Here is a 25,934-nt window from a genome sequence, read left to right as displayed (position 1 = left end):
ATACTCAGGCTTCCCGGGAGCTCCGGTTTCTCTGTGTAACTTATCATCTTTCCGTTTTATCTGAGTGGCTCTCACTTCAGGTAACTCCAGCACTGCCTTTCCCTGCCAGCCTCTTCTTGCCTGGCCTGAAGTGACCCCGGTAGTCCCCTTCCCATTTTCTGCTCCCCCTAGACTTCCTCCATGAGGTCTTCCTCCTCCCCACTTGGTTCAGAGCCAAGGTGACAGATCTGTAGACATCATGGGAAACTGCCTCGCCTAGAGCACTATGGGTTCTTCTTTGCTGGTCTGACAGCCAGATACCCACTCACTGCCTCCTTGAGACTTGGGCCTGTGATTCTTGCAACCCCTGACTTGGAAGACCCTGAAGAAGCTCAGCTGCCCTCAGTCATATTCAGTCTCCAGAGCAGGACAGACCTGTGAATGATGCCCCCCAAGCACGTCGGCCACCCAGCTGCACTAAATGCCACATAGCACCAGGCATATTTGAATTTTCCCAAGACACTGAAGTGCAAACTCTTCATCAATTCAGACCAGACTTCCTGGTGTAAGGTGGAGCTAATTCTTCCAATGACAAAGCATGTCAGAGAGTCCCAAACCTACCCTTTAAAAACAGGCAGGTGAATAGTATGTCGACCTAAATCGAGAAGAGAAACCATGAAAATATTAGACATCTTTCTTTGTTCACTTCCTCTCATGCCCCGGAGTGGAACAGGGTGAATATTGGAGGGGAGTATCTCACAATTCCTATTTTAATCTGGGCAGTTTAGTAGAGTATCTGCACGGTAATGACCTACGCCCTCAGACTACCAAGCTCTGTCCTTTCCCTTTCCCTTTAGCTGGTTCTTCCCCGTGTTGAATCTTAGTACCCTTGAACACATCTGACTTTCTTCCTCTTCTTTTGGCCATGGAATAAGGAGCTTCAGCTTAGCTTTTTGTTTGTCTTCTCTTTCCCCATGAAGTTATATGAACCTCCTGCCTTCTTTTTCAGCTTTTTTTTCCCCTGAGAGCAGCTTGCCAAGTTGAGAACAAATCGTTCCCTATGGCCCAGTTAACTTTGACTCACTGGCTGAAAGGGGATTACATGACAAAGTCAGGATGATCAAATGATGGGATTGGCTCAAGGCAATAGCATGGTGAAGTCAAAGTGATCAAACAAGGAGCTGACCCCTCTGAGTTGCAGCCAGGACCACGCGAGAGCCAGGGGCTCAGCTGCGGTCTTGGGGCAGGAAGCTCTAATCTCCAGCCATCCAATGTGGTCAGCATTCATTGAAATCGAACAGCCAATCCTGCGTAACAGTAATCTGTAGATACTCTTTCTTTATAAGGGCATTTTAGTCTCCATAAAACTGGACTCGAAGTTCAGCTGTGATTCCCATGTAGGGTTTACTACATTTGGAGAAAATGTATGGAGTATTGTTGTTTATTTGTCTGATCCACCAGAGGTCCTGTTTAGGTTGTATCAAATGACGCTTTCCCAACACTTACTTTCTTCCTTCTTTTCCGTTTTAGCTTTACAGATAAAAACCAACAGCGAGCAGCAGGCAGGTGTTTTGTGTTAGGTCCCAGAAATGGTGCTGAGTAAAGTGGGTGTAGTTCACTTAGCCTTCAGCTGAAGCCAGGGCCCCTGCTCACTCTGCACATCCCCTACTGGGCACTTGCAAGTCTGTTCCACAGACATGTCTCATTAGTACATTCCTGAAGTCATGGACCATATCTGAAGCAGGTAGGATTCTCTAGGGCAGCGAGTCACAGCAAGTGGAGGAACTGGGCCTGGAGGAAGGCAGTGGGGCATCTCTGGTCTCAGGACTCTGCTCCAAGGAGTCCTCCAGGCTCCGGCCTCCTTCCTGCCACCACCGTGCTCTTCCTCGGGGTTAGCTGCCATGGCCAGTATTTACTGTGCTCTCCATACCTAGTCCATCTGTTCTCAGTTGCCACCCAAAATACCCAGCCCCACTGACTGCCTGAAATAAAAGAAAAACTCCGAATCCTTTGCCAGTCTCAGGTGGTGAAGAGGGCTGATTGCCTGTGACCTCTAAGCCCTTTCACCAGTAGCCAGAAGGAGGCAGAAGGAGCACCAGGCCTGAGGAGGTGAGTGGCTTCCTCTCCCAGGCCTGACTCAGTTGGTCCCCACCCTTCTAATGGGTGAGTCCCGGGAAGGTCTGGGGCACCTCCCACCTTCAGCTCTGTGCTTGGCTCTTCTAGCCCACGAAGGAGCAGGCACTGTGACTGGCATCCTGCCTTAGGGAATAATCTGAGTGCTGAAAATACAAAGGAAACAGTGAATACAGAGTCCCCTTCTAGGAAGCTGCCCATTTAACTGGGAGAGAGGACCAAAGCACACCTTCCCAAGAAAATGGGACTTCAAAATGCTTATAACCAAAAATATATAAGGAAAGGAAAAGGTTCTGTGGTTAACAACAACCCCAAACCGTGTGAAATGCCGCATGCTATTTCCCCTCGTGGAAAGGGCCACGTGGACTGAGTCCTGCACAAAGTACCCGGTTATGACTCTGTTTACCTACTTTTGCTTAAACTTGTTTGGCCATGGCTCCCATTCTCCAAGCGGCATCTCTTTATATGAGCTCCAAGACCTCCTTTGGGAAATATTCTTCTAGATGGATCTTGGACCTTCCTCCTGCAAAGAGATATCACGGGGACTAGAGGAGTGAACGAAGGCACCCACTGCTATCTTTCTAATCTCTCCTCAGTTTAGAGTCCTCACCTGCTCTGGTTTGCAAATTTCATGAAAAAGAGGTGTCTTGAGCCACCTGACGCCCTACATACTGGGTTTCTTTGAACCCACCTGCAATACCAAACAGTGCATGGAGCCCGGCTCTTCCCCATGCTGGCCTTGGGTCCTCAGCTGCGCCACCTTCTTCTCCTCTGCAGTCTTCCGTGGGTCCTTGTCCTTGGAAGGATGCTTTCCCCAGGGGACCCACCTCTCTTCTGCTTTCCTCAGCCCATGTGCTGTTCGCCCTTCTCTTTCTGCATCTCATTTCTACCGCTGTGTGTTGTTCTGGTTCCCAGGGTGACGGGCTGCTGTTTATCCCCTTGGTAAACTCTGCTTTGCCCTGTTGGTGCTGTGGCAACATGAGCTGCTTGCTCTCCAAATCACAGCCCATTTAACTGAGCCCTCGTATCAGTGTAAATAGTTTTTGGAGGGTTGAACTTTTTTTTATAATAGTAATTTTTTTTTTCAATCACCTGCTTTGTTTTTTTGGTAAAAAGTATTGCTTTCCTCCTCATAGCTTCTCAAAGGGCAGAAAGAGAACAATTCCAAGTGTGGGCTACAATCCAAGGGAATTGTGTGCCACTGGGTGCTGAAGTACTGAATTCCCAGAGGTTCGCGTTCATCCTGTGCTGAAATCCGCGAAGCTGGTGGGGTTAGGATCAAAGAAGGGGTTCCTGCAGAAGGCATGGAGAGAGTGTTTCCTCTTCACATCCATTCTGCTAAAGGTGAAGTCAGTGTAGATACTCACTGGGCATTCAGACCAGGCAGGAGGAAGAGTAGGTAGCTGTATTTACTGGATCGTGTGTAGTATTTGGGATTTGTGTGTTTCCCAGGGTGGAGACCTGCTTCGCTGCAGAGACTGCAGAAGGGAAAGTCGGAGGCCAGCAACAAGCCCTGCCCAGCCAGAACACTGAAGCCATCTCAGTCAGGGTCTTTGGGTTTTGTTGTTGGTGTTGAGGTCCCTCCTGAATGATGCAGCACTTTTCTTGAAAGGTGGGAAATTGTTGCCATGATGAGAAGCAGAGAACTTCAAAAGTGAGTCCATGCGTGCTGATGGGTTGAAAGGACCTGTTTGTCTGACGCTGGGGCAGGGCCTGCGTTCAGGGTGGCCTAGACACCCTCACTCCCTTCCTGTGCTCTCCTGTGAGGCCGCTTGTGATCTGGTCACCTTCTGTGCTGAGTCCTTCCTCTGCACAACTTCTGGGGCGATCTGTTAAACCCACCATCCAAGATTCTTCAGTGCTGTTCTGCTGATCCATTGCTGCGTACCAAACCAGTCCAAAACTTGGTAGTTGAAAATAACAGTTTATGATGATCTCTTAACTCTCATGCTTCTGTGGGCTGCCTGGGCCCAGCTTGGGGGGTTTTGCCTGGGTCTCTCAGGTGTTCGCATTGAGAGGTTGGCTGGACCCATAGCTGTCTGAAGACTTGATGTCCCAGATGTCCATGACAGCTCACACACATGGCTGGCCTCTCAAAGCTGCTGTCAGCTCAGCTGGAGCTGTGGGCGGGAGCAACTGCTTGTGGCCTGTCCACACAGCCTTGGCTTCTCCCAGCATGCTTGTTGGCTTCCAAGAGGGGGCTCCTAAGAACTCAGGCAGAAGTTGCAGGATCACTTCTGCCCCTCACTGGTGCCTGCTCAGATTCAGGGGGTAGAGATTTGAGGGTCACACTCAGGAGAGCATGTGGGATAGAAAGATGGGTAAGTCCATCTTTGGAAGATGCTGTCTGCTTCCCATCACCTACCTCCAGCTGAAAGCTTCAGCATCTAAGCAAAGCTGCAGGGGCGTTTGAGGACCAAAGGGGGGCAAACCAAATACGTCTCCATCCGAAATGAAAATAGCTTTGTTGAGTTCAAATGGGGAAAAAAAAATGTAGAGACTTAACATTTAGATTTCAAATTTGTTGGATAGAAAAATGACAAGGAGAAGTTTGGTGATGCTTTTCGGCTCCTGAAATCCTATCTTCTTGGCTTCTCTGAGAAGTTCATGAAGCTTAGACAGTTTGGTAATTTTCATCCCTTCCACGTGCTTGATGTGTTTAGAGAAAACAGTGTGCGCTCACATGCATGGCCTCATTTCATGTTGTCATCGTACTTGCACAGATGGGGAAACTGAGGCTTAGAGAAGCCTCCTGCTTTCTCAAGTTATTGGCAGAGCTGAGGCTGACATTGCTCCATCTGCACAGGGCTCTGCTTGTGTGCCTCACCCGATGCCTCCCTGCCACTCCTCTCTTCCTCTAGAAAAACGAAGTCAGCTCTTTCATGCCTCTCTGCCTCTGCTCACGCTGTTCCTCCTCTCAGAAACTCTGTCCCTACAAACACATCTTCTTCCACTCCCGACTCACACTCAGCCTTCAGGGCACAGCCTCGGAGGCCAGCTTGGGCATGGGTCTCCTAACTGCACCCCCTCTGCAACAGCAACTGAGACCCTTTTTTTCCCTCTTCCCACAGTAAAATATTTCATGCTTGTCTCTCCCTTAGTCTATAAACCCTCAAGGTCTTATCTCCTGCTGTAAATGTGAATATTTTCAGAGGTTAACTCATCCTTGAGAAACCGTTTCTGTTCCTCACCCTTTACCTAGAACCTGTAATTCTAATATTCCGGCAGAATTCAGGCTGCCTGCTGCTCTGGCAAAGAAGGTCTTCTACAAAAATAGATCACCCATAAACCACCACTAAAACCGAGCCAGGGATTTGATGCGGGTTCCAAAGTAGAAATTATTTTGTGTTAATGAGAAACCGTATTGCAAAGACTTGGGAGGAGCAGAAACTTGGAACTTATCAGCCGTTAGATTTAAACCAGATCCGTTTCCAGCATTAATGTAGGGAATTCATGGTAATACTAGTTACCATAAATAATTCTTAACTGGCATGTGTGTTGAATAGATGCATATCTCAAGTAAAAACATGAAAAAGGAGATGCTGTTTTCGTCACTTTTTTGGGGGGTCTGCACCCACCTGCTCCAGGTGGGACCTTGTTCTAATGTTGTGTCTGGATCAGGACCAGCAATGGAAAGGTTAGACCCTTGGCTTAGCACCAGCTCATGTGGCAGGCATTAACTGTCGTGTCCAGTCAGATTATGCTTTTTCCATTCTGAATTTTACATCTTCTCTGACATTATATGTCCACACCTTCACTCTCCCATGCGAACAGAGCCTCCCACAAGTAAGGTTGATGGTAAGACCTGACTGGATTAAACAAAAGTGAAACAGGCTTCTTTTTTTTTTTTTTTTTTTTTTTGGGAAACAGGTTCGCTCTTTTTACCCAGGCTGGAGTGCAATGGCGCGATCTCGGCTCACCGCAACCTCCGCCTCCTGGGTTCAGGCAATTCTCCTGCCTCAGCCTCCTGAGTAGCTGGGATTACAGGCACATGCCACCATGCCCAGCTGAATTTTTGTATTTGTAGTAGAGACGGGGTTTCACCATGTTGACCAGGATGGTCTCGATCTCTTGACCTCGTGATCCACCCGCCTCGGCCTCCCAAAGTGCTGGGATTACAGGCTTGAGCCACCGCGCCCAGCCCCCGAAACAGGCTTCTTTTTAAGGCACCAGGAGAAGACCTGCGGAAATAGGAACACTGCCATCCCTGTGGCTTGACCTTGAGAATCAACCTGGGTTTCTTTCTGATCATTACTAGTGTTTACTGAACACACACACAGACGTGGTGTACTTTTATTGCAGCACCTCAGAGCATCTTAAAGCAAAGGTTTTAATTAATTAAAACACCTTCAACTGACAGAAGGCAACATGACCCAAACAGATTTAACCACAAACCCCTGCCCTTTGCTTTCCCCTCACAAAGCACTTTCCTAGAGTGATATTGGGGTCTGTCTGTAACTTCACAGTGAAATGACTTGTGTGACAAACATAATGTGTACGAGGTCCACACAGCAATGGGGCTCAGAGCCTGGAGCTTTGGAGGCAAATACACTTGAGTTGGAGTTCATTTCTCAGTTATGCAGCTTACTTAGTGATTTGGGACACTTTGAAACTTGGTTTTCTCATTGGTCAGAAGAGAGGACAATGTTGTGTATCTCACAGAGTTGTGATTATTAACAAAGTAATAAGTGTCAAGAGCCTTACGTATAGTCCTGGTTCCAGTTTCTTCAGTGACTGCAGAGGTAGTAGTCAGATTAGATATATTAGTGAGTCAGACAGAGAAATTAGATGTCAGCTTGTTCTTTATGAAGCTTACTCCTTTTAGCCATGCATTTCCTCTTTTTAATAAAATTGGTGATTACATTTGAATCAACTTTTTAATATAAAACTCATTAAAGGAAGAATGTGTCTCATTATCTTTGTATGTATCTGACCATGAGTAGTTAAGAAATGTGTATTACATTTAGTGGAAAGTTTTTAATAGTCAAATTTATTTGGTGTCTGTATCTAATGCAACAGACTGCTCTGTCAGCTAATAAACAAGGGAGAATGTTAGTGCATTTTTGGGGGAAAAGAACTGGCGTATGGTTGACTTTCATTATGTGTGAGAGTTATGTTCTAGAAATTCACTGCACACACCAAATCATTGCTCCTAGGAGAAACCCAGGGTTAGGTTCTTGTGAGTCTCTGGTCAAATCATTTTTGTCATTTTTGCATAACCTTGTTTTATGTGTTTTTCTGTTTAAAGACCTCTTATTTAATACATATGTGTGTGACTCATTAACATTGAACTCATGGCCAACAGCACATTACGCATGGCTGAATGAAGCTTATCTTACACACATAGTCTCTCCCTGAGTCACATCACAGCTTTGTTGTGCTTAGAAACACTAGACAGCACCACAGTGCTATACTTGAGGGTCATTGTATACGGTGAAATTACCAATAAAAAATGTGACACTAAATGGGCCGCTGAAAGCAGACTTGTTTATGGTGTGAGAGCTGAAACAAGAAAGTAGCTGTTTGACTTCAGCTGTGAATGTGTGCGGCAGCCTCTCCAGCTTTCCACGATCCTCTCCAATTTTCCACGATCGGTGCGTGTCCACAAGTGACTGTGAAAGTGCCATAAGTATTGACTTGGAGGTTACAAATAAATTTCAGGCCTGCTGCAGTGACTTATGCCCATAATTCCAGCACTTTGGGTGTCTCAGGCGGGAGGATAATTTGAGCCCAAGAGTTCGAGACCAGCCTAGGCAACAGAGCGAGACCCCATCTCTACAAAATATGTAGAAAATTAGCCGGATGTCGTGATGTACTCCTGTAGTTCCAGCTGCCCGGGAGGCCGAGATGGGAGGTTTGCTTGAGCTTGGGAGGTTGAGGCTGCAGTGAGCTGTGATTGTACCACCACACTCTAGCCCTGGTGGCAGAGTGAGACCCTGTCTCAAGAAAAAAATATTAGTAATTAGGTGAATTCACAAATACAAAATCCATGAATAACAAGGATCACTTGTACTGCTTTATCAAAATTAAATGTCATAGCATACAAAGAATTTCTGTTTTCCAGTAAAGAGCTACCTTCCCCCATCCATTGAACAGCCCTAGCAATATTAATGGTAATTACCTAATAATGCAGCCATCTGTATTGGTGTTAATTACTGACTGGCCTCAGTGCACTGGCGTAAGGAGTGGGCAGAAGGGACAAGAGCCCCCAGCGTGGCTGCAGCGGTGGCTTTGCTGCTTTGTGTGTGGTCGCTTTGTTCCCTGGTCTGTCTGGGCTCACCCTTGAAGCTGGATCACAGTATTCCTCTGGGGGCACACGATTTAGGAATCCTCACCAGAAAAGTAAGCACAGAAGCCGTGTTTTCAAGTTGTTGCTGTCTTTGGGGAGGCGGAGGATGGGTGAGGAGGAACTGTCTCCTAAAGGAGCCCCAATCCAGGGTGGAAAGCAGGTCGAGGCCCCGCTGCCCAGGAAGGAAGAGATCGGAGCAGCAATTCACCAACAGTCCAACTCAAATTAGACCTCACAAAGCAAATTACTGTGATGAGGAAAGAGTTTCTCTGAGTTCGCTGGCTGGAGTCACAGTTTGCTGGCCGCCAGAGAAGACTCTGCTGTGGAAATGCTCTGCAGGCTTACCCAGCGCACACAAAAGCCACCGGGGGGACCTGGCTGCTGGCACCTTGGCTCGGCTTGTGACTCTGGGCTCCCAAGGCCAGGCCAGCCTGCCTGAGCAGTTGTAAGCGGCAACACCCCCTCTGGGTGGGGACAGGCAGCAAAAGGAGGAAGGGGGTGAGGATTTAGCAATAGTTGTACCCATTGTTAACCCAGTTCAGCCATGTTGTGGAATTTTTTTAAAAAACGCCTTTTTGTCCTACGAGGGCGTTTTTGTCTCTGGCAGCCTCGAGAGGTAGGTATTTGGGGGGTAATACTGCACCACTGTGAGACTGAGGCAACACTGTGCTGATAAAAAGAACTCCATTTGTCTCAGATTAATAGTAGCCCGCAGTTATTGAAGACTTCCCGTGGTCAGGTGCTGTTCTAAACACTTTATGCATATTGGCTCATTTCATCCTTCTCCTTTCAAGGTAGCCACTTGTTTATGCCCAGTCTACAGATAAGGAAGCCGAGGCATAGCGTGGTTAAGTCGTAAATAAACCCCAGGTTACACAGCGGGCTCCTAGCCGCTACATATTTCTGTTGGACTACAATGCAGCACCCTTTGTCTAACTCCTCAGGTTCTCAGCGTTATAGATTCAGGCGTCAGCTGCAGCACATGTGCGCTGCGCATGGACTACATGAAGCAGGACCGCACCCAGGGCCTCCGGAGATGGGAACATGAACCTGGCAGCCCTTTGTCCTCCAGGCATCGGCAATCTGGGAGGGTGGGAAAGGCAAGAAGGGGCAGAAAACGGCAGGTCCCCCCGATGGGTATGGGGGGCTCTGTGGACTCAGGGATATAAGAGATGGGAGGAAAGGGGATAGATGGTTAGGGGTGTCCGAGAATAGGGAACGGTATCTTAAAAGAGGTGATGCTGCGATAGGTCTACACCGAGTTTCTCAAGCTCATTCTAGACCCTCATTTTTCTCTCTGCAGTCAGGGTTGGCATGTACCCCAGCATTCACACAGAGCTGTTCCCACCCACCAGCCCTTATCCCCTCCTCACCAGCCAGCACGCCTGGTGTGGGGACGCTGCAGTGTGAGTGAGGGATCCATTGTCAGGTGACAGAGTAAGTTCCCCAGGTTTCGCAGTGAACTAAGGCGCCACAGTTCACCCCAGCATGTGCACATGTGACACTCAGCACCTGCCTTCCTCCTGCCGGCAGAGCTAACCTGCCTTTACTTATCATCTTCCCATTAAAATGGAGAAACTGCCAATATAGAACATTTGGGGGTGAAAACACACATGGAAGGGTCATTATATCCAGGCTTGCACCGAAATTCTTTGTAGCTCTCCTGCCAGGAGGTTTTTCTTTTTCTTTCTTTCTTTTTTCCAAGATGGAGTCTTGCTCTGTCACCCAGGCTGGAGTGCAGTGGCTCGATCTCGGCTCACTGCAACCTCCACCTCCTGGGTTCAAGCAATTCTCCTGCCTCAGCCTCCCAAGTAGCTGGGATTACAGGCACGTGCCGCCACACCCGACTAATTTTTGTATTTTTAGTAGAGACGGGGTTTCACCATGTTGCCCAGTCTGATCTGCCCACCTCGGCCTCCCAAAGTGGTTTTTCTCTCTCTCCCTGTCTCTCTCTCTTTCTTTCTCTCCCTTTTGGCTTTTTAGTTTTGCATTTTAAAGCACCATGATTGAAACTACTGAGTCTGCCTCGAGTTGTAAGTCCCTGAGACAAGTTGCTATGCCCATGTGTGAGGTATGAATGGGCCCAGGCTCTGGAACTATCAGCCGCTTGTTGGTTGGCTGGGCTGGGCTGGGCTGGGCTTCCCTATCCTGGATCCTTTTGAATCCGCTTGGTGGGGACACAATAACATCTTTGTAAGGAGGAGGCTGGAGTGTAAAGGAAGCAGCTGACTGGGTTTTGAATTCAGGCTGTTTTCCCTCTCTCTCCATATGCCCCATCTCTGCCACCCTCTACCCCACAACACAGGGAAGGTCTTTACTCCTCAGAGAAATTGGATTTTGGTTGTAATAAAGTCATTACATAGACCCCATAACTGCTTAAGCTACCGAGTTTACAGACAGTCGGGGCCGGCATTCCAGTGTAATTTATTCTTCTGCTCCTCAGCTATCTTGCTGCAGGGGGAATGCGTGTATTAACAACCTGTCATGCAAAAAATTCGACCCGGCTATAAAGATAATCCTTCTTTCTGCGTTTCTTCTTCGCTGGTCTCCTACTGCTAAAGTAAATGACTAATGTTTTAAAGGATCCATTCTTTAACATCAAAATATTATCCTTAATTTGCTTTTCTCTCTCACTGTTGTCTTCATGTGAGGATAGAGCCAGCTAAAAGTACCTGTGAGCAGTGCTCCAGCAGGTGCCAGGAAACACACAGATCCTGCGATGGGCGGAGCCACCCTTCCCTGGGCACTAGGGAAGAAAGAAGGGACCAGCATAGGTACAGGAGGATCTTTCCATTGTGTTCCACTGACTGTCCGGAGGGCCTGTGCCCTCTCACCATCTCACCCACTGACTCCCTACTCCTTATTATTATTCTGAGTCAAATTCTGCTATTATAGTCTTTAATATACAGGAAAGGGGAACTGGTTATTTGCTATGGCATTTAGAAAGAAGTAGAAAACCCATCAAACTGTCTTGAGCCATAAAAGGAATTTATTGGCTTATGTCACTGAAACATCACAGGCAGACGGTTTCAGGCCAGAGCTGATCCAGCGACTCGGTGGTGTCACTGCAGACCTGGTTTCTTTCCTTTTACTGGCTCTACCTTTGCAGGGGTTGTCTTCAAACCAAGAGTGGCTCTCCTCATGGTCCCAAAATAGTTGGCAGTGGCTTTGGGGGATCTATCACACTCAAAAGAGAAGAGTCTCAGAAAGCCTTTGTCTCTGCATCCTCTGAAAGGTCTTACTTAGGTCATGTGCCTATCATTGTGTCCAGGAGAATGGACTGGATTGATTGGCTCAGCCTAGGTCACATGATCCATATTTACCCTTGGGGATGGAATCAGCTTTTCCAGAATCATAAAGATCCCTGGGTGGAGATACCTTGAGAAGGGAGGAGAGGGGAGATAATGCTGGATAAATAATCAACAAATGTTTTGTACATATGACTTATTAGTTGCTTAATTGTGAACAAAATAATAGACCTTTTTTCGTTTTGTGTATTTCAGTTGGTTAATATTGGTGCTAGAAATACGTTGTTGAAGGTAGAGCTTCATATATATATATATATATATATTTTTTTTTTTTAAACCAATTCCCTGGTCTCAATCCCTTGTTTCCCGGGGCCAGAGACGAGACGTGCAGGAAAAGGCCGTGCTGGAAGTGAGGTTAGATCACAGAGTTCCTAGATGCTGTCCCAGGACCTGAAGTGAAAGGGAAGGAGGAGTGGACAGAAATGGAGACATTATCACCCTTTCAATAAAGTGTACTTTAAGAGTTTGTATTCTGACCAGGCGTGGTGGCTCATGCCTGTAATCCCAGCACTTTGGGAGGCTGAAGCGGGTAGATCACCTCGGGTCGGGGGTTCGAGACCAGCCTGACCAACATGGAGAAACCCCGTCTCTACTAAAAATACAAAAATTAGCTGGGCTTGGTGGTATGTGCCTGTAATCCTAGCTAACTCGGAGGCTGAGGCAGGAGAATCTCTTGAGCCTGGGAGGCGGAGTTTGCGGTGAACTGAGATCGTGCCACTGCACTCCAGTCTGGGCGAGAAAGCGAGACACTGTCTCAAAAAAAAAAGTTTGTATTCCTTGCAGCATCGTTTTTTTGGGGGTGGGGGGGACGGAGTTTTGCTCTTGTTACCCAGGCTGGAGTGCAATGGCGCGATCTCGGCTCACCGCAACCTCTGCCTCCTGGGTTCAGGCAATTCTCCTGCCTCAGCCTCCTGAGTAGCTGGGATTACAGGCATGCGCCCCCATGCCCAGCTAATTTTTTGTATTTTCAGTAGAGACGGGGTTTCACCATGTTGACCAGGATGGTCTCGATCTCTTGACCTCGTGATCCACCCGCCTCGGCCTCCCAAAGTGCTGGGATTACAGGCGTGAGCCACCGCTCCCGGCCCCTGCAGCATCGTTTTTAAAGACACAGGCTTAGTGAAACTGAATGATGATAAGAAACCTCCCTACCTAATTTGTACTTTTTCACAATTTGAACTTTCCTATTCACGTTCCCTTGTCCCCCTCTGCGCCATGCCAGGTCCTCACTCAGATCCTGTTTTTTTGTGTGTGTGTTGTCGTTGTTGTTGGTTTGTTTTGTGAACGGTAAAGAATCCCCCATCTTCTCTTTTCAGCGGACAGTTTGCGGTTGTGAAGAAATGCCGTGAGAAAAGCACCGGCCTCCAGTATGCCGCCAAATTCATCAAGAAAAGGAGGACCAAGTCCAGCCGTCGGGGCGTGAGCCGCGAGGACATCGAGCGGGAGGTCAGCATCCTGAAGGAGATCCAGCACCCCAATGTCATCACCCTGCACGAAGTCTACGAGAACAAGACGGACGTCATTCTGATCCTGGAACTGTGAGTGCCGCCTGGGCTGAGCTGGGCTGGGGAGAGGGTGTGGCGGGCATCAGCCGCAGCTTCCTTCCAGCTGGACCATGCAACGGCGCGCCCGAGAGAGGCATCGGGAATTGGTTCTGCTGCACGGGGTGTGTGAGAACAGCGGTGCTGCCTGACCTGAGACCTAGCTGCAGAGGTCTAGAACAAACTCTAAAGAGCAGCTGCCATCACTGTGATTTCACCCAGTTTGCAAAAGGCTCTCCCTGTCTTGGGGTTCACCACTTTCTGGGGTGTTCCTGTTAAGCTTCAAACTGATGTCCGTCTCCCACTCACTCTATTCCTGTCCTCTCTCCGTTTTTCTGCTTTTCTTCCTCTGTTCTCTTCGTCTCTTCCCCCATCTCTTCCTCTTTCCTCTATCTTAAACGCACAAACCCCATTTTTAACTGTTGAATCCATCAACACTAATTATATGAATGGTTAGAATTGAGCCAGAATCACTCAAATTGGACTTGTTTTTAAAGCGAGTTGCTGATTTTCTCAGGCAAGCTGTGCCCATCGGATGTTGTTATGGGAAACTGATTGCGGTGTGTTATTCTGTGGTGTTTCTGGTCTCCCTCTCCCACCCCTCCGGTCCCCAGCTTCCTGCCTGCTGGCTGAGTGTGCCCCACTCCCCGTGGCTGAGTCCATCAGCACATACTGGCAGGAGAGGAGAGGAAGCCAGCCCAGGGCACACATCTGCTCTGTCTCCGGGCTTTGGGGATGGAGGCGAGATGTGAGCACCTTGAGGAGGGACAGATGGAACAAAAGATTTGAGGACAAACCAGTCCTTGGTGGCTCTTAGTGATGACAGCCTCCATCCATTTCCTGGAAGCCTCTTGAATTCAGATTTGCCCTTTTGCCCATCTAACAGTTTCCTTCTTTGCCATCCAACCGCCCCTTCTTTACAGATGTCTCAGGGGTAAGAAGTGAGGAGAAGGAAATGAAGGAGGAGAAGGTTAGCAGAACTGCCAGGCTGGCTCCCAGGTGCCACCTTGCAGGTACCTTGGCTTTGCAGTCCCGGGTGCCTGCAGTCCCCACAGCATCTTGTCTCACCACTGGGATTTGGGCACATTTCTTTGTGGGTCTCAGCCAGAAATTTAACTATAAAATGGGATTAATAATACCTCAGAAGGTTCTTGGGGAGATAAAGGAGATAAGAATGTTTAAATACCTAGCACTGTACTGGTTTGTAAATGAGAGTAATACGTTCCCTCCCTCCCTCTCTCTTTTCTTCCTTCCTTCCTCTTTTCCTTCCTCCCTTCCTCCCTTCCCCTTCCTCTTTTCCCTTTCCTTCCTTCCCTCCCTCCTTCCTCCTTCTTTCCCTCCCTCCCTCCATTCTTCCCTCCTTCCCTCCTTCCTTCCTTCCTCCCTCCCTCCCTTCTTCCTTTCCTCTCTTCTCCTTTCTTCTTCCCCTCCTTCCTCCCCTCCCTCCTTCCTTCCTTCCTCCCTTTCTTTTTCCTTCCTCCCTTCCCCCCCTTCCTTCCTTCCTTCCTTCCTTCCATCCTTCCTCCTCCCCCCCTTCTTCCTTCATTTCTTCCTCCCTCTCTTTTGTCCTTCCTCTCTCCTTCCTTCTTCCCTCCCTCCCTCCAAATCAGCAATTCTCAGTCTTGGCACCAGAAACATTTGGGGCTGAATCATTCATCCTTCAGGCTGTCCTATGCATTGTAGAATGTGTAGCAGCATCTCTGGCTTCTACCTACTGGATGCCAGTACACTCTTCCCCCACGTTGTAACAACTAAAAATATCCCTAGACATTGCCACATGTACCCTGGGGGCAAAGCCTCCTGCTTCCCCCCATACTTCCCCACCCTCACAACTGAGAACTGTGGCTTTAAAGGAAGAGCAGAGCTTTAAGGGGCCAGGAGATTAAGGATCTGCTTAGGGCACACAGAGGAAAAGGGACAAATCGTGGTGTAATCCTCCCTGAGGCTTTATGTGGCTTCTGGGAGGCAGCAGCCTTGAGTGAAGATGGGGACTGTGGAACCAGACAGAACTGGGATCAAAATCCAGGGCAAATCCTTTCTTGTTTTTAAGCCTACATTTCCTGCCTTAAGACAGTGAGTACAAAATGTCTGCAAAAAGAAACATAACAAATCACAACTATTTTGCCTTTTCAAATAATTCCCAGGTTGTGTCCAGTGACTCAAGAATGCCACTTATCCTCATTTCATACTAAAATATTTGAGCAATGCCTGTGAGTCACTGCCCGCCTTGTGCCTGTCTGCATGTATACACTGTGCATTCAACTTCTGTTGCCTGGCTCAGTTCACAGATAGTTCTCATTAGCTGCATGTACCCTGTGCCTAAATTGGGCGGCATACAATTATTTTTTTAACCATTTGATTATTTAAAAATTTTATTTCTCATACAGCACATAGGGCATTGGAGGAGGATGGTATCATTCTATGAAAGTTAGCACAAGTAAATCATGTAACCAGCACTCTAACCAGGACTCAGAACAGTTCCCATACCCCTAAATACTCCAGTACCCTTGTATTAATACTTCCCCTTCATGCCTGTCCTCTACTGCCTAACTCCTGGCAAGCCCTGAGCTGACCTTCATCCCTGTTTGTATTAGTCCCTTCTCACACTGTTACAAAGGCAGACCTGAGACTGGGTAATTTGTGAAGAAGAGAGCTTTGACTCATGGTTCTGCAGGCTATACAGGAAGCATGGCTGGGAAGGCCTTAGGAAACTTACAATGATGGCAGAAGGTAAAGGGGAAGCAAGCGCCATCCTTACGTGGCTGGCAGGAGGAAGAGAGAGACAAGGGGGAGGTGCTACACACTTTCAGGCAACCAGATCTCCTGAGAACTCTATCAGGAGATCAGCAAGCAGGAAGTCCACCCCCGTGATTCGTTCACCTCCCACCAGGCCCCTCTTCCAACATCGGGATTTATAATCCGACGTGAGATTTGGGTGAGGACCCAGAGCCAAACCATATCAGTATTGTTTTGTCATTTGGAAGTGTCCAGTGAATAGAATCATATAGTATACAACTGTTTGAAACTAGCTTCTTTCACTCAACAGACTGCATTGGAGATTTGTGCATGAAGAGAGAGTCCATTTTTTTATTACTGAGCAGTATTTCATTGTAAGAATTTTTTGTAATGCATTCACCCATTTGGCTTGTTTCTAGTATTCGGTAATTATGAGTAAAACTGCTACACACCTTCACATACAGACTTGTATGTGAGCATAGGTTTGCATTTCTTTTGAGGAAATACCTAGAGATCTTGGGATTGCTGGATTGTGTAGTAAATGTATGTCCAACTTTATGAGAAACTGCCAAACTGTCTTCTAAAGTGAGCATGCTGTTATACAGTCCCTGCAGCAATGGACGAGAATTCCGGTTGCTCCAGCAGCACGGGGCCCTGTACTGTTTTTCAACTGTAGGCTTTCTGATAGGTGGATCTTGGCATACAGCTTTACACTGTTAAGTATGTGATGACCCTGAATGAAAGCTGAGTGAGCTCACCAGGAACAGCTGTTAGATGGAGTGAGCTGGAGGGCTCCTAGGAGCTGGCCACTTCTTCACAGGGCTAGACAGGTCCCTGGTTATTTGTTCTTCACAAATTCTAGCATCCCCTGGGAGCTGACTGTTCTTGCCTCTTCACCACTCAGGCATCTGAGGGTTTGTGATGGTTACTTTGATGTGTTCACTTGACTGGACAATGAGGAACCCAGATATTTGATCAGACATTATTCTGGGCATGTCTGTGAGGATGTTTTTGGGTGAGATTAGCATTTAAACCTGTAGACGGAATGAAGCAGAACACAATCCCCAATGGGGGTGGCTCCATCCAATCAGTGGGAGGCCCGAATGGAACAAAAAGACTGACCCTGAGTACGGGACCATTTTTCCTGCCTAACGCAACTTTGAACTGGGACGCTGGCTTTTCCTTGCCTTTGGACTTACACTGAAGCATCAGCTTTTCCTGGGTCTTGAGCCTGCTGGCTTGGGCTGGAACCATACCATCAGCTCTACTGAGTCACCAGCTTGCCGACTCACCGTGCAGATTTGGGGACCTGCCAGCTTCCATAATAATGTGAGCAAATTCCTCTATATTCACCTGAGGTGCAGGATGCACATACACGCTAGGATGCATGTTTCTCTGGAGAACCCTGAAAACACAGCGGTACTAAGTACCAAGAACAGAAAGTACACCCTTACTGTTATCTTGGAAGCCTGCCCCATTTTTTTATATATTTACATTCCATTGAAGAGGTGTGCTGTAATTTTTTTTCTTTTTGCCATACTTTTTTTGGAGGTTATGTTTTGTAATTTTTAATAGACTATTGAAAAGATTAAATCTGTCTGGGAGAAACAGTCATCTTTGCCTTTGAGAAAATTGTCATCCTAAATCCTAGTATCTTTAATGGAGGCTTTAGTCATCAGTGACAGATTCCATCTTGACTTTTCTTTCTTAAGGATGCTGAAGGACAGTGGTGGTTAAGGAGAGAAGGAAAGCGAACAGCTTGTCAGAATATAACCCCATGAGGTAACAGTGGCTGTTTGTCTGAATCCTCTGGCTCAGTAATTTTTGAGTGGATGTAGTTTTTGGATTTACCGCTTTGATATTAACCTCATGGCAAGGTGAACTTCCTGAGGCTTGCTGATGAAGCAGGTCCCCTTGTTGAAGCCTGTGCCTCTCTCTACCTTTATATATGTGAGTTCTGTCCTCCAGACTCCAGGCCCATTCTTTACACTGAAATACCAAACTACCCCTCCACTTGGTATTTCACGAGCCACTGCCACTGGCCCAAAAAGGTATCTTGTCTGACCTTTGTACAGAAACTATTTGGGATCTGCGTTAAAGGTGCAGTTGTCAAATCCCAGCCCAGGACCTACCCTTTAACATTTTCACAAGCCTGAAAGTAGCTTTAAAGTCATGAGATTTTCCCCACTTGCTCCACTGGAGAATCATTTCTCAGAGGATCTGTAATTGCAGCTCAGCATAGCATACACCTGAAGGAGGCACATGTGGTGTCTTAAAATCACGATTTCAGATTTCATGTCCTCCATGTCCCATTGTTCTCTAATGAGGTCGTGCCGATACCAAAATTTCTTCTTACTGTGTTATAGCTCACCCACACGTCGTCACACAGGCAAGCCACTACAAAACTTACATCTTCAGCGCTTGAATTGTTTCGTAACTTGCCTTGTTATCTGGTGAAGAGTGAAGCCAAACTCACAGAACTTAAAGTCGATGCTATTTCTAAAGTGTGTGGCCTTGTTCATCAGAAGCCCTGCCTTCTGGCTTTCCCTTCCTAAACTTGCTGCTCAGAAACAGTGAAGTATTTTGGTCTGTGGATAGTTACGCATTTTTCTGCCTAGCTCTTGTCTACCCGGCCGTTGTTCAAAGCCAAATGCCCTTAGGGGCTAGGCATACAATACAAATAAGCATGGTTGGCCTCCATGAAGCCTCAGTGTCAGGGATACAGCTGGGGATGGTGGAGACTGACTGTGGCCAACTGGAGCCCCGAGACCCCACCCCAAAGGGACAGCCACCAGTCAGTTGATTGTTGCTGTGTGCAATTTTGGATTCAGTGTTGTCAGCTCTTCCAGTTTTTTCAGGAAGTCTGTAATCTAGATTTTAATCTTGGCAGTCAGTTCATCATATTCATGAACACACAAAATGAAACATCTGAAGATTGCGTGTCCTGCACAGGCTTCCATATTCTAGCCTGTTTTATGTAAGCAGTAAGTTGATTGCTACTTTAGGAGAAGTAACATGAGAAAGACCGCCTCAAAGGCTTTGTGATTCTATGGGAAGGGCAAGATGCACACTTAGCGTTATGAAGTGATTTTTTTTTTAAAGTACAGTTTAACTGAAAACAGGGCTCTTAAACTTTAGCATGCATCAGAATTACCTGAAGGGCTTGTATGACTATTCGGCAAGCTTCCAGAGTTTTGTGTTCAGTGGGTTTGGGGTGGGACCTGGGCGTTCAGATTTTTATTTAATTTTATTTTTTGTAGAGACAGGGTGTCCCTATGTTACCCAGGCTGGGCTCAAGCTCCTGCATTCAAGCGATTCTCCTGCCTCAGCCTTTTGAGTAGCTGGGACTGGGGCGTGAGCCACGGGGCCCAGCTCAGAATTGACTTTTCATTTTTTTCTTGAGACAAGGTCTCATTCTGTCACCCAGGCTGGAAGGCAGTGGCGCAGTCATAGCTCACTGCAGCCTTGAACTCCTGGGCTTGAGTGATTCTCCCACCTCTGCCTCCTGGGTACCTCGGAATTGCAGGTGTGTGCCACCACATTCAGCTGTTTTTTATTTTTTGTAACGTCAGAGTATCTCTTTGTTGCCCAAGCTGGTCTTGAGCTCCTGGGCTTAGGCAGTCCCCTCACCTTGTCCTCCCAAATTGCTGGGATTACAGGTGTGAGCCACAGCGACCAGCCAGAATTTCCATTTTTTTTTTTCCTAACCTCGAAAGCCAGAATTTCCATTTTAAACAGATTCCCAGGTGATGCTGATGCTGCTGGCCTGGGGTTCATCTTTTGAGAGGCAGTGCTCCCAAAAAAGGATATGTTGAAGTGCTATATCCCTGTCTTAGTTCATTTTGGGTTGCAATAACAGAAGACCACAGACTAGGCAATTTATAGGGAAAATAAGTTTATGTCTTACAGTGCTGGAGACAGGAAGTCCAGTCTGCTGCATCTGATGTGGGCCTTCTTACTGTGTCATAACATGGCAAAAGACATCACGTGGCAAGAGAGGGCAAGAGCCCACTCCCAGAAGCCCTTTTTTTAAGGCGCTAAACCCACCCATGAAGGTGGAGGAGCCCTTATGGCATTGCTTCTTAAAGGCCCCACCTCTCAACACAATGGCAATTAAATCTCAATTTGAGTTTTGGAGAGGACAAGCATTCAAACAATAGCACCCCAGTATTTCAGAACATGACCTTTTTGGAAATGAGATCATTTTAGATATAATTAGTTAAGATGAGGTCGTCCTTAAGTAGCATGGAGAACCTAATCTGATAGGACTGGTGTCCTTATAAGAAGGCCATGTGGAGACAGAGGAGTGGAGTGAAGCATCTATAAGCCAAGGAACCTGCCAGAAACCAGGAGAGAGGCATGGAGCAGATTCGCCCTCACATTCCTTAGAAGGAACCAGGTCTGCCAACATACTGAGTTTGCACTGCCAGCCCCCAGAACTATGTGATAACAATGTTGTTTTAAACCATCCCCTTTGTGGTCCTTGGTTAGGTCAGCCCTAGGAAACTAACACAGAGGTACCAGTTAACAGAAACTAGATTTCCTGGACTGGGTGCCTACTCACATGTTCATCCAAATTTCTATAAGCCATTTAGAAACAAAATGAAACATAACATAATGCCTAATTATGGTCATGCCATCAGGTAAGTGCAAAATGATGCAATATGTACATCTTACTCCCTGCAGATATCCTGAGCAGAGATGGGGGTTTGGAGTCTAACATAATAAAGAAATAGACATCACCAGGTTCCGGCCTGCTTCAGTATGGTCACCTGAGTAGCCCTGGATCACATGTCTCAAAGGTTATCATGTTAAGAATTTAAAGTGAGTGCTAAGATGGCCGAGTAAGTACTGGCATAGTGGATTGTTCCAGAGAAATCAAGCCAGTTTGGTTCTCCAGTCCTAAATTTTCCCCCTTATTCTGCTTTCATTTTGAAGCACATCTTTAAAACAGAGTAACCCCATTTAGCTTTCTCTCTTTTTCTTTGTGACAGGAAATTCCATTTAATTAGTGCAGTCTGCTGTGGTTGTAGCCAAGTGTAGGGCATGGAATGCTGCATTTTTAATATTTAAAAAGGTAAATTTTACTTATGTTTTTAATCATGGTAAAACAACATAAAATTTAACCATCTTAACCATTTTTAAGTACACAGTGCAGCAGTGTTAATTACACCCATATTGTTGTGCAACAGATTTCTAGAACCTTTTCATCGTGCAAAACTGAAACACTGTGCCTGTTAGACAACTCTTCTTTTTAGCTCTCTTTTTCACTTTGGCTGAGTTAATAATTTCTGGAATTCAGTTTGCCTATCACAAACAACTGCTAAGTTGTATTCAAACATTTGTGCAATATTGGGTTGCCTTATGTAGGATGATGGTTCAGTTGGTTCACTCTCTCTTTCACAACCAAACTGAGATGCAAAATAATCAGAATACAAATACAATTTTGTTTTTCATTGTATATCAGGATGGTGCGTGTATGTAGATGAACACACGCGGCCTTGGTCAGCAAGATCAGAATCACAAGTGCCTTTCGAGAAAGACATGCAGTGGTTAAAGTGATAGTTTCAAAGGATCTTAAAAGTGGCAAAGCTTGTACAGAGCTGAATGTGGTTGTCAGGACTTGGGGAAACTGATACATGGGGGGTGTGGCACAGAGCCCTCAGTCTCCCAGTCTCTGCTTCTCTCTGGGGGCTCACAAACCACCACAGCACACACTCAGGCTTCATCAGTGCCTTCTTCTGCTGCCACATTTGTTCTCTTTTCTGAGCTTGAGCCAGCAATTTTGACTTTTTGAACTTTTGTCTTTATTCACAAAGGTAATTTCAAGAGCTCCTGTGGGTTCCACTTCTGGCATCCCGCTCCTCAGAGATCTACTATTAGGCAAGAGCAGAAAAGTAAAGTGCATTTGGCAGCAGTCTCTACCTTTCAAAGCAGAGCTAAATCATGTAAAATAGGTTATTTTCCATCCAGGCATTCTCTTGAGAAAGAAAACCCTGTATGTGTCCTCCCCCACACTCTCACTTCTTGCCAGTTCAGTTGAAAAGTGTTTCTTTAGTGTTATTAAATAGGTATTTTCACTCACTGAAGTGGATTGTTTGATTTCTGCATGGTCTTAAGAAAAACTGAGACAATAGGAATCTTAGAAACAAACCCCATATGGTATCTGTGAGCTCATAGATCTGTAGTTTTTATATCTGTATCTGTAGATATAGTCATAATTTTAGTAGCTGCCGTGATATTCTCCATACTGAATACAGGAGCTCTAAGCAATATTTGGAATCTCTGTTTATCTCCAAGAAAGACCCGTGATTGTGGTTGAAGTGTGGGAAGCAGGCATCGTTGCTGCCCGCCAGCCAGCCTCAGGGATTGCCACAGCTCCAGGCAGGTGACTACGCTTAGACTCCTTCCCAGGGACCAGACTCTCCTGCACTGCTCTCTGGGGTGGTGAAAGTCCTGCAAATTGTTCACACTTCCTCTTAAAAACTACCCCTGGTCTCAGATCTTCTTCTTCCTGTCTTGGCCAACTGCTTCCCCAACCTGCACATCCAGCGGGTGTAATGGAAGAGAGCTCTGTGGAATTGTGGCTCTAGCTGTCCCCTCACATGTACTGGTTTTGCCTCTTACCCGATTCCCTCTGATCGCTGCCCCAGTATCTTCCCCATCTTTGCCGTGGGCTCCCAGGTACTGTGGCTGCCACCATCCCGGTCAGGCAGCTCCTTCTCTCCACCCAGAGGCCAGTCCCTTCCAGGCCTTGGGGCTGCCTAGTTGGTGGTCAGGCTCTGCTCAAACCTTCTGTTTGGCTTTCCTCCATTCTGGTCATATGGAGTCCACACCCAGGGCGTACTATGCCCACAATTCTGGGATGGTGACTGGGGTGAGGGTTGGAGACAGGCAGCCAGGGATGGTTTGTTCCCAGCTAGTACTACAGGAGAGACTGCCTAGCCTGCAGGTCATGGCAGGATTGCCTTATTAGATCAGTATCTGCAACAGATCAGTGACGGTCTTCCCAGGACATCCTCGAGCCCCTCAGAGCATCCCCTTCTGCCTCATATCATTGCAAAATGTGGTTAACAAGCAAATACTTCCTGGAACAACCTCCTACGGCTTTTTTCTCCTAATTTGTATTTCCAGATAACTATTACCTCACCTTCTTCTACTTAACAACTCTTTTTTTCCCCTGTGTGTAACTTGTTTGTAGTATTGTCAAAATTACTGCGATGCAAATGAGGAACTTCAGGGCTCCAGCGGGACTGCTGGGAATATGTGTGCGTTCCCCGCTGAAATGTCAGTTTCACTTCCAGCCTCTGAATTAATGCATCGACTGAGCCTGGCTACCGTGAGGTGCAAACATTATTCAGTTAACAAAGTTAGATAGAAACGGGCTCAAGGACCTGGTCTCCCCTAGATGACAGAAGTGGTTTCCCCTAATATGTTGACAGGAAAATTTCAGTAGAGTCAATTATTTCAGAAATGTAGGGCAAGAACATTCACTACTTTGAAGGTACTTGCACTTAGGCATGGGTCTTCCCAAACTGCCTGAAGAGGGGATATGGTTAAGTGACTGAGTGGCTTTCCTTGGAGGAAAAGGGAAACTACACTTTACTTTACCTTTCTGAGTCAGCCACAGCGGGCGCCTCCCTGAAGTGATCTCACTGAATCCTTGCATGCAACTCCAGGAGAGTGAAGTTACCACCCTGCAGATAAGAAACGCTGTACCCCCTCTATCCAGATATAGGTCACAGGGAGAGGGTGGAGAGATGCTCATTCTCAGACAGTAGCCTCTTGGGGAGGGAATTCTTTTGTTTGAGTTTTCTGAGCCTTAGAATTCTGCTAAGCCACTGTAGGATTTCGCCTGCAAGACCCCATTGTCTGTGGCCTGATCGGCCAGCTTGGCTCTACCTTGAGAATGACTCTCACATTCCAGTGGTTCCAGAGACACGTGTGCGCCTCCTCTATTGGAAAGCAGTGATGTAGAAGCTTTTGAAAGCCAACCTGGCGTTCCAGGGCCCCTCACCTTTCTGCATCCTTCTCTAGTGCAGCTGCATTGTTCTTGCCCCTCATTTCTAAGCATTACCATGAAGTTGGGGGTGGGCAGAAAATGTTCTAGTTTTCCAGTGGGAATGCTGAAGCCCAGGAGTGGGATGGCTTCGTGGGGGGTCTGGCATGACAGTGACATGTGCCTATATGCCCCTTCGATATGTTTCTTCAAGGGCAAGACTGCGTGCTACTGTGGCACCCACAGCACTTAAGACTGTGCTTGGCCCAATACATAGATGTCAAGTCCAGAGAGAGCAGGAAGAACAGCAGGATCTGAGAGAGAGTCACATGTAGCTCAAGAACCAGTTAGTTGACCAGGGAGAATGACAGTTTTGAGGGGAGACGTTGATTTACTTGCATGAGCTTCAGGAAACTTTTGACCGAGTTTCCTAAAGAGCAAAGTACCCCATCTTCTTGAATATCAGGGTTTGAGTCAGTCTGAGTCCTACCAGGAAGCAGATGACCCACACAAACAGGGAAATTTTAGACTTAACAAACATGCGTGCAAGGTTTAGAGAACACAATAAGTGATGGGGAAGCACCCTCTGAGAATGGAACTGTCATCACCCTTGGACCTGAAACGTAAAACAGGGAAGTGATGTGAGGACCCTGGAAAGGATAACTTGCTGGAGAGCACTGCATGACATGAGCTGAGTCTCAGTAGAGGGCCTCAGCCAAATCCATGGCCACATGGCTGGAAAGTATTCTCCTTTTCTGTGGGCCTACCTGTTGGCCAAACCAAACTGGTATCCTGTTTTGAAGGGAATCTTTTGATTCAGTCTCTATGAGCAACCTCCCTAAACTCAGATGTGGATGTAGGAGATTGGAGCGTGGCTCTGGAGAGGCATAGAGAAAGTAACCTCGCTTTGGGTTTAAAGAGATTTGTCTTGGTTCTCTAGTCCAGTTGACACTTCAGTCTTGATGCTGTAACTAAGTAGTTACAGCCCAAACTTCCCAGCGGCCCCCTCCCTCGATGGCATTCTTCCACTGAAAAATGCACAATTTGTCACTGCAGAGTTAGGGTCCATTTGATCTCATGCCCTCTATTCTCAAAGACTCTGTGCCCATCAGAAATTCTTTAAAAGGGAGTACATCTTCCGGAAGCATGATCCCCTTTTGTTTTCCCTTTTTTCCACTTCCTTATTGGAATGGGGAGGTAGAGACGTGGAGGGTGAGGGCCAGAAGTCTTGGCTCTTTGGCTGGTGATAGATTTCCATTGCCAGGGCCACTGGCCCAGCAGGAAAGCTCAACTCCGCCTGCCTCTTCTGCCCCTTGGGTGCTGCGTCCGTCTCAGAAGGGATGTGAGTGGTCTTGGTGCTCCTTGGCGTCCATGTTTATAATGGATGCAATGGGAAGGGTTTGCGTGGAGACAGGACGCAACCTATACTCACTCCCTTCTCTTCCTTGATGCTCATTCCCTCTTCAGACCACTTTCATCTACCTCCCATTTCCACTCCTGCCACTGAAAGGGTGCTGCCAAAATGTTCTGATGTTTATGGCAAAATGCATGAACTTGTATGCAGCCCATGATACTCAACTGTCACCTCCTAATAAATTGGCAATCTCTACAGATGTATGTCTAGGTGTCTCTGGAACCCCACAGCTGCTTCTCCAGTGGCCTACTCAACGTTTCCCCCCAGATGGGTCCCCCAAGGCATCTCAACTTCACATGCTGTAAACTGGACTCATAGCATTCCTTCCACAGCCCCTGCTTCCCTCTTCTTCTCTAGCTCAGTCTGTGGCATCCCCATCTTCCTGGTTGCCAGACTGGGAAACTCAGAGCTCTCCTTGCCTCTGTTTTCTTCTCCTCCATTCTCCACTGTGCCACACATCTAGTCTTCCATGACGTCCTGCAAGTTCTGCTGCTGAAAGAGCTTCTAGTCTCCCCTTACTACCAATCTCCTACTT

General features: G+C 47.1%; 1 protein-coding gene across 3 annotated transcripts in view; it reads left to right on the top strand.

The window, feature by feature from the left end:
• The window catches only part of DAPK1 (death associated protein kinase 1), a 206,094-nt gene that overhangs the window by 94,320 nt on the left and 85,840 nt on the right, over window positions 1–25,934 (top strand). For all 3 annotated transcript variants that reach the window (XM_032266311.1, XM_032266310.1, XM_032266313.1), the window contains exon 3: window positions 13,026–13,247. In XM_032266311.1, coding sequence (XP_032122202.1) covers window positions 13,026–13,247 — 222 coding nt within the window. The remainder of the gene's footprint in view (window positions 1–13,025; window positions 13,248–25,934) is intronic.

Source organism: Sapajus apella, unplaced genomic scaffold, assembly GCF_009761245.1.
Source record: "Sapajus apella isolate SASKATOON/1434 unplaced genomic scaffold, GSC_monkey_1.0 scaffold157, whole genome shotgun sequence".
Classification (NCBI taxonomy): Eukaryota; Metazoa; Chordata; class Mammalia; order Primates; family Cebidae; genus Sapajus; species Sapajus apella.
The sequence above is the reverse complement of the archived record's forward strand: the minus strand, read 5'-3'. Positions and strand labels throughout refer to the sequence as shown.